We start from the raw sequence: 21,216 nt of genomic DNA on the forward strand, positions 1-21,216 counted from the left end.
TTTACCTCTGTTGCATGTATTTCTTTACACGATTTTTTTTGCGAGCATTTCTAACAAACGTTTCTACCGTATAAAAGCAGAGCTGGCTGTATATATCTTCTACACACACATATTCTTACCGTTTATGGTTGTAAGTTTTTGAAGTTCAAATTTTCAAATTGTTAGGTAATATTACAATAGGTTATGAAATCTGCAAACTATATTTTCGACTTAATAAAACTCGCCTAAACCTGCTCCACAAATCGCTCTTTAGTTTATTTACTTATAGATTCGGCATTAATAGTATTGAGATCGGATAAAAACCACGACCACTTTTTGTATGTTAGAGCAAAATTTCCGTCCGTGCTTCTAATGCTACAAGCTATAACTCCCATTGTCTAGAGTTTTTTTGATCCCAAAAATGAATAGCCGGTCCAAATGGAATTTTACCAAAATGTTCCCAGGTATATAAAGTTATGTCATGACCAAATTTTTAATTTTTTTACTTATTTTGTTTCAATTTATTTGCTATTTGTATGATAACATTAAATATGTTCATATGTACCTAATTAAATGCCAACCAAGTCGCCAACTAATTGGTAAATTTAACTATTAAAATTTTGCTTACCGACTTTTAGTATAACGACGTTTATTTTTTTACGGTACAAGTATATGGTAAGAACACAATTATAAACGTATAAGTATATTCACGACTCCTAAAAGCATTTTAATCAGAATTTTATTCTTACTTTGATTGATGTATTCTAATACTATGGGGTAGATCGGTTTTTCTACAGCGAAGATGAGTGTTTTTGATGGAAATGCTTTTTTACACATAAAATTCTTAACTCAGCACCGATTTATTTGAAGTCCATGGTTTTTAATTTTAAGAGAACAGCTCAGCATGGCTGGAAATCGACACTTTAGGTTACGAAAATTAATAATAATATAGTAAGGCATTCTCAGGCACACATGGATTAATTGAAAAGATTATTTGATATTTTAAAATTGCACAGCAGCTATTTTTCAAACCATTTAATTTTCAGTTTCAAATTTTATTGAGCATTAGTTTTTATATGGCTTGAGTTATTTTTTCCGATGTATTTCTTTAATGTTGCTAGTCGCTAAAAAGTAAGAATTATTAATATTAAGCGAGATCACAAATCACGAAAACGAGCTCATAAAATATTGTCTAAACTAGTTATTCATATTATTTATAATTTTCTTTGTAGATAATCAAAATTTTATAAAAACCACTTTCTTATATTATATTCGATATACTCGCATAATATTTATTGCAGGCGCAATTTTCAACCAAAATATTGTTACCTTTTTGAAATACCCAAAAACTTTGTCCTAAATAACAAAAAAACTGTTCTCATAATGATTTAACTTCTATTTTTATATTGCTTTCGGTGCATAATAATAACCCTTTCTAAATAATATACATATCCATGTGACTTTTTCCTGTTTCCCAAGCTCAAGTTGCCGCTCCGTGGAAAAAATTTTGAGACAATTGAAGTCATAAAAGAGAACTCGAAGAACACACTCGAGCTTGACTTGTTTACAGTAGCACAGAAAACAAACTATGTGACATATCACGCTGAAATTTGCCATGTAAGCTTATAACAGTCCTACCAAAAAACCAAAAAACTATTTTTGCCATATGTCATCCGCGGACCGTTTTATTGATAACGTCTCGTTCATATTTGAGCAGAAGGTATATGCCTTAATGGCCATAGGAAAAGCGATTTGTTTAGATGAAGAAAGTTTGCTCGAATATTTTATAGATGGGATCCCTGGATCTAAATTTAGCAAGTCTGTACTCAAAACCGTAAGTGAACATAAAGAGCAATTAGTAATTTACGAGAAGATAAGACAGGACCCAAAAGCTGACAACCCTAAAAACATAGTGGTGCTCAATAAAACTAAACCAGAAACTAGTAGTTCCTCGGCGTCATTAAAAAACGGGAAAAGATGTTTCAAATGTGGCGAATATTCGCACTTAGCAAAATATTGTCCACATAAACAATTCAAATGTTTTAAGTGCCAACAGATGGGTATATCTTAACTGTTGTACTTAGCTCGAAGAACCGCAAGAACCGGCGTTACACAGTGTGACAGAGTATTGATGTACTTATATCCTACAGGGTGGGCCACATAGCGTTTGCTTTTTGAATAACCTATTTTGAGAATGGTAACACAAATGACATGTCAAATGTGTTCATAATTTACTTAAAGGTTTGACATTTACGAAGTGGGACGCTATACGCTTGAACAAAATTGGGAAATATTAAAATCCTATTTCCAAAGCAGTGAGTCTTCTTCTTCTTTTCTGATTTTCACATCGGTGGCTGCGTCAATAATCAAAATTGTCGGATTTGGGGCTCAGAAAATCCGCACGTTACCGTAGAGAAGCAAATGCATCCACGAAACACGAAATCGAAGTTGCCGTTCATGAAATTGGAGCCCAAACAATCGAAAATGTGCTTAAAAATTGGGTTGATCGAATGGCCTACTGTAAAGCCAGTCGTGGCAGTCATTTGAACGATATTATTTTTCATTCATAAATGACAATGTTCAGTCTTCAAAATAAAAAAAGAGTTTGAAAAAATGTTGATTAGTTTTTTTTTTATAGCCGATTCAAAAAGCAAATTTTACATGGCCCACCCTAATATGCTTATTGTCGCATTGACTTGTTTTAGCGCATTATAATTTTTAAACTTGTGCACGCCTCGATAGTTTTGTAGTGAATGAAAAAACGTCGGCTGGGCTTAAACTGGATAGCCAAAACGGAAACTTTCACTACTTTCGGTATTGTGATCATGATCGGGTGGGACATTTTCTCGCTGTGTTTAATTTGCACGTAAAATACATATCAGTGTTTCTTCTGTGTGTATGAAAATAAGGAGGATAGAAAATAGAAGAAAAGAAAAATGTGCACATGTACCACGGTACAACACCAAAATGAAGAAAAAGTTTTTTCTAATAACAGTCGCCCCTCGGCAGGCAATGGCGTTATCAGTTACAATTTTTCATTATCAGTTAAAATTTTTCATTGTATAATATGCCAAAGTCAAAAACCACCAAATGCAAATAGTTCATTCACCTATAATTAACATTATTCACATTGTTTTTAAGTTATTTTAATAAAAATTATAAGTTTTCTAATTTTATTTTGTCAATGGTTTCGAAATGTACTGTTTGGCAACACTATGTGATGAGAGGCCAATCAGCTGACACGATTCTATGGAAACTATCCAAAATCCTACAATACTACGGAACGGAAGGATGGTGACAATTCATTTACATGGGTCTTTCATTAGTTTCATCGTGTCATCTGACACCGGCCTGCGTTTACGTTGGTGACTGTGAGCACCATAAGGCAGTACGTTTTTCCAGTCGAATGAGGTATAACCATATTCGCCAGCGGCGGATCTTACTCGATAACTTTACTGTTGCTTTCGTATGCAAATTTTTCGTCAAGTTAATTAAGCATAGAGATAGCGAGCGGGGAAATGGCGAATAGAAGAAACCCATTGTTTTATGAGTACGTAGAAAATTTTTGTGAACATTTACAAAAATTTGTTTTGTGATTTGTTGGAAAAAAATGTAAGAAAATAATGCTAAAAATTTGTTTTTAGGTCAAGTTGAGTTATAGTATAAAGAAAATCAAATCGGAGAAATGTGCACTGCCAAAATTAAAACGCACCGCAGTTTATAACATTGCATACAACTAATAGGCTCGTCACAATGTATGTTTGTAGATCATGTGTATTTGAGTCGAATGCTCCATTTATGAGTACATATGTACCAAGAATGATAGAAAGAAGATTGCGCCCATCAGAGCGTACGTGACGTCACGTTTGCTGAGTTGTGCAGTATTGCCAACCATTTGCTCTTCGCAATAAATTTAGTGCTTTTTTATACCCAAAATGCAAAAATTTTTAAGTTTCGTGTTTGTTTCTTTTACCGATACTTTAAGTTAAAAAACGAACTATAATATTAAACAAAAAAAGGTTAAAAAAGGTCACTCTGAGAAGATTTTAGTGCAAATGAAAATTTGTTTACTCTTATAAAATTTGATAATTTGAAAGTGCAAATTTAATTTTTGGCTCCATATAAGGTTATGCAAAAATATTAAATCTTCTTCTCTCAACTCTTCTTAAGATTGGAAACCTTTTTACACATTTTAAAAAGCCTTTGAATTTATTGAATGCGAATTAAAACCATAGAGGTGTAATCGTTTCTTCCGGTCATCAATCTTTAGTGAGACATAGGGCATTAAGAGTTATATTCATTGTAAAAATAAACAAGAAAATACCAGAAAATACTAAAGAAACCATACTGACATTTTTACAAAAAGAGTACCTTATCTAGTTACATAACTTCAAATATAGCAAAAAAATCGCTCCCTTAATAAAAGAGTCTCGCTTAACAAAAAAACCTCATAAATTATATTGTACATAAGCATAACACATTTATTTAAAAAAACGCACATTTTAAAGACAATTTGTCACGCATACAAAGTTCTTTAAGTGATTCAATAAAAATTTGTTGGGTTATTTTCGCAACACTGCAGTGGCGAGAGAGAGATTTGACTGCCGAAAGCAGAAGAACACCAACAACACCTGCAATCGCGGGCAATGCCACCAGATGTTAAAAAAGGGTAAAGCTAAATACAACTGAGGGAATTATTTAAATAATTATTAAAAAATTTATATTTTACAAAATTATAAACATGATATTTTAATTAGAACAGCTAGAAAAATGTCATGAAGAAAGAACTAAAACTCCGATACTAAATAACAAAAAAAAAAAGATAAATCAAGTTACGAAAATGGTAATCTGGCCATACTAGAGCTAAAATCACGTAACTAGTTGTCAAATTCGCTGAGCGCAAAGTAACGGGACCACGATAGGCGCCATCTCATTATTCTTTCCATCATGCATATGTACGTACCGTACGCCATGCCGGAATGCAAGAAACAGGCAACTCTCTACTTTTTCCGTACGGTAAGTGAAAAAAGTTAAATAGTAATAAATAATAACGTTAGTTGCATAGGGTTCTTCTTAATTTTTTATAAAAATTATTTGCAGTTCTAGAAAATTAGGTTATGACTTTGCAGCTAATTCTATAGAGTGCTTTCTATTCTTTTTCTAATGCTTTGGAAGCTGCTAAGTAGAGAAGGAACTTCGACTTCGGCCACAAAATTGCAGTTCGGTTCGGCTTCGGACAGCCGAACTTTGGTCGAACATTTCGGTAGCTTTTTTTTCAAAGATTGTTCAAACTTTTAGTTATGAAACATTTTTTAAATACTTGCAACAAAATCCACTTTTTATTTAAATTGCTTCAAAATCTCTTCCGCTCCTCCGTCAAGTGTGGGTAGCGAGCAATTGCGCAGTGCAAGGTGAAAATGCTATCTCCTATTGTATTAAATAATTACTACATGTACACAGGTAAATATTAAAACTGTAGTACTTCTTAACCTATACAATTGGAAAATTAATGGAAACTTCATTAAAATGTATTTTTAGTACCTACAACGACAAATGCCTGTGTCTGCCATCCAACTCAGCAGTTTTTTATCTTCTTTTATTCGAAAAGCTATTTTTGCATCTATAATCATAATCATTTAATTTACTTCTTCCACTTTCGTCTCATAACGCCCAAGCAGGCCCGACGAGAGGGGGGGGGGGGGGGGGATCGGGTACTTTTTCCCTCGGGCTCGGAGTTTTCAGAAGGGCCCGGACTCGAGATTATACGTATTTATATGAATTATACATAATTGGAAAGGGCCCGCATTTGCAATTTTCCCCCGGGGCCCGGATATGCTCTCTACGGTCCTGCGCCCAAGTAATAGTCTTTATTAGCTGTCTGACTGGTGTACAATACCATTGTAATCCATAAGAATTGTGCGCAACGCTTTCTTTTTTGACTAAAGACGCCGTGATTTTTTTGGGCTTGTTTTATTCGGAGCTCTCCATTCACTCACCTGATGTCTCGATTGCGTATTGTACTCATGCGTTTGATGAACGTTGGGTCGGATTCAGCCTTGGAAATCATGTCTTGGCGATACTCGTATCAACACGGTCTCTTTTTTGCAAGAAATTCAGATCTTTTGGAACCAACTTTGCAACAACTCGGCGCGAACCCAAATCATTAACTACAATCTCCCGAAGCAATGTTCAAGCCCTCTGCCAGCTCTCTGATGGTTAATTTACGGTTATTGATTAACTTTTCTCTCACTTTATTGATGTTTTCATTCAGTCATCCTCGATGGATGTTTTGTGTTTTTGCTACAATTTACATTATTGTATAAGCTTATCTAATAAGCGCAGTGAAAAATGAGGAAAACAAAATGAATGTTGCGATGAATACGAGTATGGCTTGGCGAAACATTGCTAAGTCTACTATCTAAAAGTATTTTCTTGCTTTTTCTGGCTTCGCCAAGTATACCAGTGATATGTAAGTAGCTTCGAATTAATAAGCATACCAGCATTGTATACGATTCTTTAAAAGCCAAATTAACTCCATGCATTCAGGGAATTTATTAGTTCCCGTAGTTTCCGCCAAAATGGCGATGATAGTGTTTTCGACGGCATTTGAAACTATAAAACATTGTATGCACTTAATTTATGTAAAACAAAAGCCGTACAAGGGCACATAACTAAAAGTTTGAATACAAACAATTCTATAACCCTTTTTTTATTTTAGCCTCACTAAGTCGAGCCTCTTTAGCATCTCTCAGTTTTAAATCAAGACAACTATAGATACATCACAAGCCACTAAAAATACCTTATGAGTATTCTAATTTATTTCGGGTTGCTAACAACAGAGGTCAAGCTTGTATCGTAATGTAAGATGCACTCTTTCTGAACTGATATATCACAAGTCGAAGCAATTTTTTAATCGTTCGAGATCACATCCAATGTTGGAAATTATAATATTGTCCTCTACATGATGCCTTGCCGACGTTTTAAGAGTAAAACCTCAAAACTCAATTTTTGGCGCGGATCTCTGATAGTACCGATCTTCGGTTCTATAAACTGCTAACTGACTTAGAGCTGGAAAGCAAATGGCCCCCGCAATTTATACACGAGATCTTTAGCTGAGATCCGCGTATTTGAGAGCGCTCGCTCTGTTACCAGTCAATACACAAAATTTTTTGTATAAGTATAGTCAAGGCGCTAGGTTTGATGAGCTGCTATAGTCCAGTCATTTAAGCTTAAACTAGGTAAGAATCTCGGAATACCCAGCTGTAAGTCGTAATACTTGTATACTGACACTATAAAAGTTGTCTCAAAACCTACATATGGTAGGGTGTACGCAAATATTAAATTTCAAAGTAAGTAATTCCGAGGTGAACTTACTATAATGTCTGGACTACTATGGAGGACTACAATGCGGCAACAGATCTAAGCAACTTAATTGCAAACCTTCGCGAATTGTCAGCAGAAGCATCAGCTCCTAATCCTAATAAAGTAAGCAGTAAATTTTCTATTTACGCATTAGCTGCAAATTAGATCTGTTGAAATTGTCGGCGCCATCGCGAATTTGGAGGTCAGGCGTATAGTAGGTGAATTAAGCCAATCATATCACCACATTACTTATCTGCACGGAATTTTTTCACATTCTTGTAGTGTAGTATCAAAACTGCAGTAAAAAACTGGAATTTCTGGGAACTGCTAGCTTTTGAAATACCACTTGCATTCAGTTTCATCCTCAAAGCAATCGATTAAAAATTACAATTTAAAAAATAATTTTGGCAAATGTCTGGGTGTCCGTTAATCAGCATGGATATATTCCTGATGAAAAGGTCTTTAAGAACCTGTCCAAAGTTTGAAATTATTCCAACTGAGATTCGAGTTCCGCTTACCATAAACTTAACTGTAGAATATAGCTAATGGACTTAGAAGCAACAAAGACTTCCCAAAATTGTATAGACAGCGTCGGACGGGTATTAATAATTGCCTTCGCGTCACCTACAGCTTTCTAGCACTGCAAATTTATGCTACAGATTACGAATTGGAGCAGCCCATACTTTTTCTAACACATGATCGCGAGCTGTTTGCCGCCTCCTTTTCAGTAGAATTCTTTCTAGGCATAAAAGAGATCAAGTGGAGGCATTTTCATACTACTTTGTTAGGATTATTTCCGTTATTTATATTCCACATAATCTCAGAATATATGGATATTGCACTTATTATTGAATTTGTTTTAAATAATGGAACTTTAAATTAAATTAAATGAAAACTGTAAAGAGCGGGGACAAGTGTAACAGTGTTTCGAACATGTATTGATTTGAAAGCAATTCTTAATCTGGTTGGTATGAAGATAAAATGACCATAATTGTTATACCAACAAACACCACGTGACTAGCATCACTTTATTTTATTACACAGTTGTGCTCAAAGGTGTTCCAAGCTTAGGAAGGAGAAATAATAAAGATACCGAGATAGATACAGACAAAGACATATATATACCGAAATTCTCATAATCGTGGGGTCGATTTGGCTATGTGTGTCCGTCCATCCGTGCGCACGAAAACTCGAGCAAAAATTCATATATTTCAAGGAAACTTGGTACACATAGTGCTTTTTATCCAAGCTTAGGCCAATAACGAAGTCCAATTCCCATATAACGGTAATTTTCAGAAAAGAATAACATCTCTGTTATAAAAAGCAAAATTATTCAAATGGGATACAAATAATAAATCCCAGAAAACTAATACGTCCTAATTAGAAGTTGAAAAAATGGCTGGTGCCACGACATATTTGGTTAAATGCCCGATATCGACTTAATAAAACTCTCCCTAAGTTGGTGCATGTATTGCTTCCTATTTCATTTAAATTCGGCATAATTATTATAGAGATCGGATAAAAGCCCGCCCGCTTTTTTAAGTTAAGACTAAATTTCCGTCCATCCCTCTGATGCCAAACTATAAATCTCTCTGCCTATTAGTTTGCCGGATTCCAAAAATAAACATCCATGCCAAACTGAATTTTAGGAAAATAAGCGCGGGCTTATCAAGTTCGGTCCGGACCAAATTTAGCCTTCCTACGTTTTTTGTTTTTTTTTTCGTAAGATTAATATAATATGTAAAATTTTTCCTAAGCATATACACACAAGAGGAAGCGTACACTCAAGTGTACAAATTTATTTACATCCATATATACATTTAAATGAGTCCTGCAAACAGACAGTAATTGTTTTTGCGTGAATTCAGCTGATAGGTCGTTTATAGTGGTTTACATACTCGTGTATACATATCTATTATATGCAAAGGTGTCAATCATTGGCAGTAACGTTCATATCTGGTTAATTTGCATTGTAATCTTCTGCAAGTGATGTGTGCATTGAGTTCAGTTGACAGATAATTGCCTTACGAAGAACACACAAAAAGTCCTATTCGAATTCCCCATCGATTATTGTAATTTTGTACTTGGATAAGATTCCCGTGCCAATTAGTTGTTATCGACAAGAAATCTCTTTTTTGCTCGTAAGATATCACTGCATTGGGCGCCCGCTCCAATAAATTTTTATAAGTAAACTGAAATTTCCAAGGACCCAGATCTTGCTCACGTTTCTTTTACGTAGTTCGAAGAAGATTCGTATATAAAGACAGAACTGAAATTTACGAACGAGTTTTCGAGTTTGTTTTCGCGACTAATCTACCTCGAAAGTTTTCCAGACACGGAAAAGAGCCATTCATAAAATTTTCGGCAGATTTTTTTCGAAGGTTCGGGGTTTTTGAGGCATCTTCGCCGACTCATCGACTCAGTACATTTTTATCAAGTATTCGACTTAAAAGCAAACAATTTAAGAGCAGCGTTATCTTTAATTATTTAACACATTTTTCTGTATAATTTTTTGTTCTTAATTTGAGAAAGCCATGTCAATATTCAAACACAATTTATTTGCGAAAATCAATACATATATGGTATTTTATTTCTCGATTACAAGCAACGAAAATTAATTTAGCACTGAAATTTAATTTTGCACTTATCCCTATAAATAATTTTATGGTGAAGATGTTGATATGGTTAATATTGAGTAGACTTTATCTTCCTCACTGCATTAAACACTTAGTCGAAAATGGCAGGCTCTTTTAAAGCTACTAACTAACGAATTCATACATAGTGTAAATATGTAGAACTAACGAATGAACCAAAATTCAGTATAACTGATAGCTCTGAAACTCAAAGACAGAGATCAATAAACTCTGGGCACTTGATATTTGTTGCGAAGACATATATTTATATTAATGAAATCTGAATTTATTCTTGTTTTAAATGGAAATTTATTTAATTTAAGAAAAGTTATTGTTCAATTAGACGTGCCGGTAATGCTTATAACCGAGGAGTTTCATATAAGCACTTCCTTCTTATAAACATCGAACCATGTGCATTTTAGGTGGTACTTATATTCGGGAAATACCATATACTTATAACTTCATTAATAATAAGTTACAGTTTTGCGACGAATATTACCCGATGTCATCGCTCCGCCCGCTCAGTGATTTGATTTTGTTATACTACTAGAGTTTTCAGGCCTATAAAAATTGGACAAAAAGTTTTCGACCTGTACAGAGCAGCAATTAAGGTCCAACTGTGTCCAATGAACGAGAGCACGTGATATTGGGGACCGAAACTATGACGACAGGCAAGAGCATGAAAAGTTGTCCTCACATCACACAAATACCTTATTGGGAAGTGTTTCAAACGAGCACGAAGCTTTACGCTAATGGTTATGAACTGATCCTTCCAAATAAATAAGAAGGCAGAGAATAACCTTTACGGGAGACATGGGGGTGGAAATAGTAACCAAGGTCACACTAATGTTCCTAATGGGGTGTAAGGCCTCCAAATAAATCTCCACCGCTCTAAACAGCCCACACCTGAAGTTCTACTCACGTTAAGGAGGGAGACTACGGGGGTGGCTAATTCATATATTCTACCTAATTTCAGCACGGTTGACATAAGGATGGTTGATATAGGAACAAACGACGAGCATAACCACAAGAAAATTTAGCCAAAGGAGGAAGAAATGAACATTTGAAAAATGAATGGCAATGGCAAACTTCCGAATCTCATTCTCTACGAAAAATATCTTCATGAAAACCTTCCAAAAAGCATTTCGGATAAACATTCGTAAGTTTGCCTGGAAACGCCGTGGGCGACCGGTATTAGAAAGAACTTTTTCTATAATTTGGCGTACTCGTTTCATTCAGCTAAGGCCGGAATGTCATCACACGATTTAAAGCTCATATTGCGCAACCTGAATCAGCCAAAATAGTGTAATTGAATAGGAATTAATGAACAACCTCATAGGAAGGAATGGCGGAAAGAAGAAGAAAATGTTTTAATCCCGAAAATTTCAAACAATTCGGCATATCCATTTATACGTGTACAGTTTCCGGTTCGTTATGACGATTAATAAAACGCAAAACCTATCGTTAGAAGAGTGTGAAGTAATCCTAGAAATGCCCTGTTTGCCCATGGCGTGCTCGAGAGTCGGTTTTGGTTTATCTCTGGACGGAAAGACAAAGGGTATAGTTTATCATTAAGTGTTGCAATAAAAGTATTTGGAAATTCATCCTTACAGTTAATGTTATAATTTGCGTGGGTGACACCGGGTTTGAGCAGCTTAATATAGGTATAAAAACAAAAGAAGTTATATCGTAATTAGTTAACATAAATTAAATATCACAAATTTCTGCCCAAATCTTTGTTTTACAATTGTTTACAATAAATTTATGTATGTGTTCGTGTCTATTACTTTGCAGTTCTGGAGCTGACAGCCTTGGATGGAATGAACCCGTTCTCCAATTTACGGTGTCATCGTGATGTTGTTGCACAAATGGAGGGACCTATAGTTTTATGCTCACAGTTTTTTCGACCCCGGGGCCTAGCGAATAATGGGCGCGCACAAATCCATTGGGTTACGACAACCGCCATAACTTTATTAAAAATCTGCATTTGTGCCTGATAAACCATGTGGTTAGAAGCATTGGGTATTGGAATGACTAAAATACAACTGGGTATTTTTCAAAGAAATCTCAATTAATCTAGGCTTGTAGGCATGCAGGCAAAGTTATCAAATGATTTTATATGTTTTTAAACTCACCATCATGAATTTCTGGTCTTCGAACTGGTGGTCACTGGTTCGATGTAGGATATGCATTTGTAACCAAATTTTTAATTTTAACAAACAACAAATGAACACACAATTAAGCACTTTTGCAGTTATATAAATATTGTTTACAGGTACAAAGAATATTATCCTCTATTAAGTTTTACAATACACTAATGGCACTTATAAAGGCAACTGTACGATCATTCATATTGGCAATTATACATGCATACATAAGTACATATACATACATATGTATATTGAGATTACACATCCTCTGTTGGAGATTACTCAGTTAGTATTATCTGTTACAGAATAGGTTTTTTGATTTATGACGAAATATAAATGAAAATATACTTTTGGCATGGCGCATTCTACTTGTCAAGAGGATGTCTCACACAAATTTTTAAAAACACAAGTATTATCCGTAGGCGACTGGACTTTGAGAACTGTTGAAACTGGATCAATTTACGGCGAGGGCTTTAATCGCTTATTTCATGTACAAATGCATAGGCAATTAAATAATTAACGCGCTTTGATTTTTTTATTCGCATGTTTTGTTTATGTAACATATTTTCAATCGAAACATTTTTTATGCGTCCTTTTTGGAAAAGCAAACTAAAACAAAAACAAAACACACCGCACTTCAATGGGTTGGCGTTGAATATCAGAAGTAACCCGAAAACGACATTTACCCTTGTGCAGCCAGAGACGGTAGTTTTCGACTGAAACTAAATTTTCTGGTTGGACGTACAGACCTTCAGGGTATGTAGGTAAACAACTACTACTACTGTCCCGGCTGCTGCTGATGCCGTTGTTATTGCTTTAGTGGCTGCCGAGCAGAGAACGCAGATGCTGTTGCCTAGCTCTTGGCTGCATTTTGTCGATTGTTGTTTCCATATTGTTTTGCTGGCCCCTTCCATCAACAAAGTTACCAACCGTCTATTCATGTAAGGGAGCCAAGTCAAAGGCACTGGGGTGAGCATTAATTCGCGTGGCATTTTTGTAGCTGCTACAAACCTACGTACAATAAGTAAGATAAGGCACGAGAACAGTTGTCTCGCTTGTGGCCGTTTCCAGTAAGTGTGCAACTGTAGCCTGAAACCGCATTCGCTCTTTCGACAGTATCGTTCTGCCCAAGGCAAAATCTCATTTGTTGAAACCATCTCTTTACCTCGTTTCGCTTATCGTACAATTATACAACTGCTTAAATTCATACACACTTTCGTATGTATATACACACATGCATACATATGGTAATCACTATATGTTCGTTGGTATGCCTTTCCAGGTGCGTTTTGAATCAAAACTTTTGCTGCTCTGTAAGCGAAGAGTGAGCGAGACGTGTAATCTCTTATACAGCTGATAAAAGAGAATACCATATTCCGTAATGCAGAGAGGAAAGTGAAAGCTTAAATAATAACATGTCCTTCGCCTGATAAACGAATATGCATGCAATATTAAAACAATAGTTTAAAAACAGTTTTTTAAAAGTACACATTTTCCGAAAGTTCTTTCCCGGGGCGGGGCGTATGAAAATTTAATGTAATAAAATTTAATTAATATTGCAGCTTTTGTCTTATTAAATTAAATTAAACACATTCACAACATGTACCCTTATATATGTATGTATGTATGCAAATACAATAATTATCACCCAGTATAAAACACGTAGGCCTAGTAATCAGCTCTTCTGATTAGTGGTGCCATACCAAAACGCTATTGACATAACCATATCTGTCGAATTTTATGTTAAATTAGAAGTGCCATTCCATAACGCCATAACCTTAACCGTGGCCTTAACCATAACTCAATGGTCATTGCTCATTTCGAAAGTGCAGAAATTAAAGAAAAGATAACGACATGAGCAGTGAAGAGGAAATTTGTAATTCATTTATATTTATAATGTCATTATATGTATGTATGTCACATTGCAGCAAATAAACAATCAGCTGTTTATGGTTACGGCGAAAAACCAAAATTCAATTGGTCTGAATGGTTACGGTTATGGCCGTGACATTATGGCATGCCGCCTCTAATCGATTACAGTAATGCCCATAGGTTGATTTGATCAGCAGATTTATGTGGTTTTGGTTATGATTTAATTCTAATTTAACCTCTTGAAGACGAAAAATTGATTGGTGTGGAAAAGTATCCGTATGTGTAAGGAAAATATGTCACGACTAATCGACATAAGCTTTAAGATTATGGCTCTGGTGGATGTTATTTAGGCCTTAAGAAGCTCTTGATTAATGAATACTGTATTTCCACATTCATTGAGATAAATGGAAATCTAATCAAAAGGCGTTAACTGCCACGGCTAAGAATTTTTGTATTTTTTCAAAATTGTTGTCGAAGCACTATTTGTCATTGTGAAGTTATTAAGGTCTCTGACATTATATACTACAAATAGAGTGCTGAGGAAGTAAAGTAAAGTAAAAGTATAGGACTTGCTGCAAGCTGATGGGAAAATATTTCCCGCCGGTCTCTTAGATCCACCAGGGTCACAAGCTCAAAAGGAATCAATAATAAATTCATGGCGAGCCCTAAATACAAAACAAACTATTCATGCATCGATTGCGATTGGCACAGTTGCGGCCAACATTTGAAAGAGATTATCTTAAAAATAACTGTCATGAATGGTTGAACACAAAAATAATAAAGATTGCAGAATCAATTTGTATTTTCGTTGTTTTATTTCAATTTAAAATTCGATACCTCTAAATTGATCACCCTTTATTAGCAGTGATTAATTAATTTGCTTCAATATCCTGACATAATTCCCACATTTATTTTGGTATTCCTTGTTTTTGGCTTATTTATGGATGGAATTTATTTCATTAATTTATGCTTATATCAAATCATTTTCAAATATCATTTTTGTTGGTTTGAAATGGAATAGTAAGAGTTGAAGTGCAGATTAAATCATTTCTTTGCATAATATTGTCTCGTTGGAATTTTTATGCAATTTATTGGGATTTTTGAACATGCTGGAACGCATCCCCTATCATTGTATGGAAGAAAAGAACTTTTTTATGCGAATTCTGAGGAACACATATACCGAATAAGTATGGACCCTAGCCAGAAGTATGGACACTAGCCAGAAAAAATATCCGTACATAAAGAAATGAAAGCAACATATTAATAAATACATTTTAAAGAAATACTAAAACATTTTAAACTAAATGTTTAGTCAGTAATTTTTCTGCAATTTCTATACATTTTTTCCTAAGTGCATCTTTAAAAATTAACTTTTACAAAACAAAAACAAATAACTTCAACGAAGCAGAAATATATTTACACATGAAATGGCTATACAATCAGCTACTCGAGAAAATCATGTGCGAAGTCTAAACAACATTTTGTTTCACTGTCAAACATCTTCAGTTTGGTCTATAATTTATCCATGAATCTTATCTTACAAACGAACAACGCTTGCAAATCATTGAATTTTATTATAAAAATGCGTATTCTGTTAAGAAAGTTCATCGCGCGCTTCTTCCATTTTATGGTCAGTTTAATCGGCCTAAGCGGCTATTCGAGCTATTGTGACTAAATTTAGAACCAAATTTACATTATTGGACATCAAACCACCAACACGCTTACGTAGAGGGCGAACTGAAGAAAATATCGCAGCTGTATCGATTAGTGTTAATGATGACCATCAATTATCGATTCGTCGCCGTTCGCAGCAATTGGGCCTCTGTTACTCAACAACGTGGAAAATTTTGCGAAAGGATTTAGGTATGAAGCCTTTCAAAATACAGCTGGTACAGAATTGAAGCCGAACGACCTACCGCAACGCAGAACTTTTGGTGAATGGGCTCTTGGAAAGTTGGCCGATGATCCACTTTTTTATCGAAAAATTGTGTTCAGCGACGAAGCTAATTTTTGGATCAATGGGTACGTAAATAATTAAAATTGTCGATTTTGGAGTGAAGATCAGCCAGAAGAATTGCAAGAAAAGATCACAGTTTGGTGCGGTTTATGGGCTGGAGGTATCATTGGACCGTACTTCTTCAAAGATGCTGCGAATGGTAACGTAACTGTGAATGGTTGCCGTGAGCGCTACCGTGAAATGATATTCAACTTTTTTTTGCCCAAAATGGTAGAGCTTGACTTGCATGACATGCAGGTTCAGCTAGACGGTGCCACATGCCGCACAGCACGCATAACAATGGACTTGTTGAGATGCGAGTTCGGTGAACATTTTATTTCACGTTCGGGACCTGTCAATTGGCCACCCAGCTCATGGCTATGTTAAAGCTCATGTCTATTCAGACAAGCCTACTTCAATTAACGCATTGGAAGACAACATTAAAGCATTTATATGTGAGATACTGGCCGAAACATTACAAAGAGTATGCCAAAATTGGACTAAGCGAATGGACCATTTGAAGCGCAGTCGCGGTCAACATTTGCATGAAATAATCTTCAAACATTAAATTATATGTACTGTACTATCGATTTAAATAAAAATTTTATGCATTTTTCTGAACTTTACGTGTGTTTTTTTGAAAAAAAACAGCTCTTAAAAAATCACCGTTTATACGCATTGCGTGGAAACTCGCAACCATCACAGTCTAGTCAGTTATACCCTACCACAAGAAATTGAATTAAGTTTCGGATCTGCATGTAATTTTTCGTACAAAATGTCTGAATCATTTAAATAAAATATTTAATTTCGGAGTGATTATTTACACTTGCCTTTATCCGTCGCTTTGGTTCAGCCTTTATTAATCCATATACCCTAAATGTATTATGTAAATGGTGATCAACTTAGACGTTTCAGATTTTAAATTAAAATAAAGCAATGAAAACTCCTTAAATGTCGGCCGTAATTAGTCCATCCGTAAACACCTTCGGTCGGTACCTTGCGAATAACTTTAGTAATGTTGGCTTCCAATACCTCAATCGGAGCTGTTAAAAGTCCAAAAGTGTGATACCACATAATCTTGGTCGCCAATCCACTGGTCCGAGGCGGTAGATAAATTGCTCACTGAAACGACGACACAGTGAATCTGTTGCTTTACAGGCTGTATTGAAAGTAGCGTCGTCTTATTGTGGAGATTACGGGCTTCAATTTCCGGCATCAAAAATTCGTTTATCAATCAACTTCTACATTGGCGACAGCCTCGTCATTGAAGAAATACCGGCAGAGGTTTCCTCCAGCCCATAGGCCGCATCAAACGGTTGTTTTCAATGGATGCAATGGCTGTTCTTCAATGTCTTCGGGTTGCTCTTCAGCCTAAATACGGCAATTTGGTTATTTACGTAGCCATTTAGCCAAACATGGGCCTCATCGCTGAACACCATAAGTTGCCGTGAGCGTGCGATGAACACTTTTCACAGGGCGTCGACTTTCGTAATACGTTTACGATTTGTAAACGTGGTTGAGGTGTAAGTTGTTTAATGATGAAATGCCAATGAATACTGAAAAAAATGATGTATTTTGTCAGTTTGACAGTAGTCACGCGTGATCTGTCAAAAAAACCCCTATTGGAAAATGTACCTATGTACAATCTGATCACTCTTTACATACCTCACTTGTACTCTAAGTTAGTGAGTAACAGCAGAACGTTATGGCCCACCTACAACCTCAAGCAATCGTTGACATTAATAAACATGAAACGACGGGACACCTGCAGACTTACGGCAGTCATAACTGGCTTCTGGTCTATCGGAGAACAAGGCGCCAAAATGGGCATCCCTCACAACACATACTGTCATAGTTGTAAACAACCGGAGGAAAAAGAAACAATCTTCCATTTCCTCTGTGAATGCCCTGCCCTATGGAAGGACAGAATGTTAACCCTGGGCAAACCGCTGTTCGAGAGTCTCGAGCAACTGTCTAGCGTAGACGTCAACAACCTAATAAGGTTCCTAAACCGCACAGACTGGATATAGTCCTGCTGCAAATAACTGTTAAACAATTTGATAACGAGGATGTGGCAACAAAATGGTGCGGAAGCGCTAGTTGGATTCTGGATGAATCACCACTCTAACCAACCAACCCAACTCTAAGTTATACATATATGCTGCTGAAATATATGAACTATTATCGTCATTTTTTTGTCGCAGTCTGTAAGAAATCATGTATTTCCAGATTTATTAAGAAAAAATAAATAAAGGAAGAACCTAACTCATATTGCGACCAAAAACTAATTGTGAAACAAATATTGAAAAATACTTAAAAGAAGTATCCTTGTTACGGTCTAATTTACATTAAATTTTCTCCTTATCTTTTAAAGTAACAAAAATATGAGTTAGAACTGTTCTATATTAAGGGAACGATATCTATTATAAATGAAAGCAATGCTTTCTCAATATGTACTTACATTCCCAAAATTGTTGACTAAAAGACTTAAAAATACTCTTATAAAAATTTTCCTGAGACTTTTAATATTTGTTTGCACTCCCTCGTCATATTTCTGGGTTCCGAAGTCATTCAAAATTTGAATTCAAATCGTTTTAATTGTATTTAAAGTTTCACACTTAAAATGAGGTGTTATAAAGTCATAATTAGTAATACGTAGTGTGAATGATTCAACCGTGAATGGTTTGGTGCGAACTTCTCCTTCGATGATTTTTAAAAACATCTCTTTAGAGCAAAAATTACCTTCACGCCACTGATATGTTTCTAAATTTTATATTATTACGGGAACGTATTTTTAAGCTTTAAAAAGAGAGCCATATGTTTTATGTAAGCAAATTAGTTAGATATATTAAAAAATTTATTGTTAATTTTGTCGCTTTAACGCGACAATGCTGCCCACACAACCTATGTAATTTAAGAGTAAAATCATAGCGCAATAACGAAAGAGAAAACTTAATATATCTCTTATTATTGACCTCTTCAGATGCATATATGATGAGCAGCTAGTAGCATAAACAAAAATCTTAGTTATTCTACAGCGGTTAGAGTTTGATCTCAAGCCACGCCCCTCTGCTGCTTACTGTTAAAGAAGGCTGGTCGTTCGCATTGTTAGTTGAGTGTGCTTGCAGCATTTAAAACATTGAAGGCCTACGGAGCTGCACAATTCATACACACATGCAAGGGAGTTTGGCTAAAACACTCACGGCCACGGCTACGAGATATTTCGCGCCGGCTACCGATCAGCATGAACCGAAGCCGAACGTGAGGTACATACCCAAATAGAGATTCACATCCATACCTTCGTAAAAATAAGCAAACTTGCTTGCTTACTGTATGTGTATGCATTCAAACAGCATATATGTATGTATATAAAGACTTGTGTTCACCTAAGTACAAACGCACATCGTTGTGTGCGTCTGCATTGCACACAAATGTATGGGCACTGCAGGCATAGTGTAACAGCGATTTTGCCCTTAAGGGAGGTGGTGGCATTGGCTCGCGCTACTGGCCAGGGTTGAAGCATCAGGTAAGCAACTTGGGCGTTATTCTTCGTTTTGTTTCGTTTATTTTGAACGATGTCTATAGAGCAACGTTGTTCGTGAGCTTCATCTTTTGCAGGCTTTCGGCAGCGAATCAACACAACATACTGATTGCAGTGTTGTCCATACTGTTAGGGATGGGAAAGCTTAACTTAATTTCATATATGTAAGTTGAAGCCCATTTACATATCATTCATACGGATATTATACGTCTGTATACACTTATATACAAAGGTACATGTAAGTAAATATATATGTGCATATTTATATATAAGACATATATGTATATGGATACGGGGGCCGCCGTAGCCAAATGGGTTGGTGCGTGACTACCATTCAGAATTCTGAGAGAACGGAGGTTCGAATCTCGGTGAAAGATCAAAAAGAAGAAAACGTTTTTTCTTATAGCTCCATGAAAAAGCTCCTCATAAAAATATCTGCCGTTCGGAGTCGGCTTAAAACTGTAGGACCCTCCATTTGTGGAACAACATCAAGACGCACACCACAAATAGGAGGAGGAGCTCGGCCAAACACCTAACAGAAGTGTACGCGCCAATTATTTATTTTTTTAATTGTTTTTTTGGAATGTGGTCCGACAATTCCAGTCCCAGCACTACCGTCTTCCATTTTGAACCCCTTAGTAAACCACTGTGCGCCCTGTTTTAGGAATATTTCAATGTTCCTCCACGCTGAGCGGTCACTAATAACCAGTTTGAATTTTTTGGAGAATTCTAGTTTCCTTTCCATCTTGTCGTGAAGTGTCAGGCACGGAGAGTTCAGGATTGAACCCAGAATCCTTACATGTCCTGTAAGATTGCCTTCTTTGCGATATAATAGATTAGGAAGCCTTCGAGCTGAACTGATTGCCATCTCTTTGGCTACAAGATATAGTGGAATGAGTCCAATGACCAATCCTAAAGCCGCTGTGGAGAATGTTCGCATTGCTCCTATTACGCTCAGACAGGCTATTCTGTATACCTTGTTAAGTTTTATCTGAGTCTTAGTTTGGTCTACTTTTGGCCACCATACCAGAGAGGCATAGGCGATCATTGGCACTATGATTGTCTTATAAGACCATACCATCATCTTTGGCCGCAGATCCCATGTTTTACCATAAATCCTTTGGCATACGTATATTGCTCTCAAGGCTTTGTTTGTGATGTACGATAAGTGATTTTTCCAGTTCAAGGTTTTATTACTCTTAGATATTTCATGTCCCCAGATAGAGCTAAGTCGGCGTTCCCTAGTTTAAGGGTCACTAGACTTAATTTCCTTCTTCGGGTTAAGGGAACCACACAAGTTTGGTTCGGATTTAACGAAAGTCCTTTCTCCCTACACCAGTTTTGCGTAATGACGAGTGCTAGTTGCATGCGATCAGTTATAGTAGAGTTAAATTTGCCTCTTACCATGATGGTTAAATCATCAGCAAAGCCCTGATGTAGAGGGCAATCTCCTTACCAGCCAATGCCTTTTCGACCTTGGTCGTTAGGCTATGTATGGCAGTTTTTGTCGACTTGCCTGACTGGTAAGCGTATTGTTCAGCATAGAGAGGCGAATCCCAAAGATAAGCAGCTCTAATATATTGATCAATTATTTTTTCCGTAGATTTGAGCAGGAAAGAAGTTAGGCTTATGGGTCGAAAGACTTTTGACCTACTTTCTGAATGAAAGCTACCCTTTACTCCA

The 21,216-nt window shown here is 36.0% G+C and overlaps 1 protein-coding gene across 2 annotated transcripts in view; it reads right to left on the minus strand.

The window, feature by feature from the left end:
• Positions 1 to 12,819, minus strand: part of LOC128861199 (transcription factor AP-2-epsilon) — a 118,885-nt gene extending 106,066 nt beyond the window's left edge. For both annotated transcript variants that reach the window (XM_054099153.1, XM_054099151.1), the window contains exon 1: positions 12,110 to 12,819. In XM_054099153.1, coding sequence (XP_053955128.1) covers positions 12,110 to 12,166 — 57 coding nt within the window. In that variant the 5' untranslated portion in view covers positions 12,167 to 12,819. The remainder of the gene's footprint in view (positions 1 to 12,109) is intronic.
• Between the last annotated feature and the right edge of the window lie 8,397 nt (positions 12,820 to 21,216).

This window comes from Anastrepha ludens, chromosome 4, assembly GCF_028408465.1.
Source record: "Anastrepha ludens isolate Willacy chromosome 4, idAnaLude1.1, whole genome shotgun sequence".
NCBI classification, from domain to species: Eukaryota; Metazoa; Arthropoda; class Insecta; order Diptera; family Tephritidae; genus Anastrepha; species Anastrepha ludens.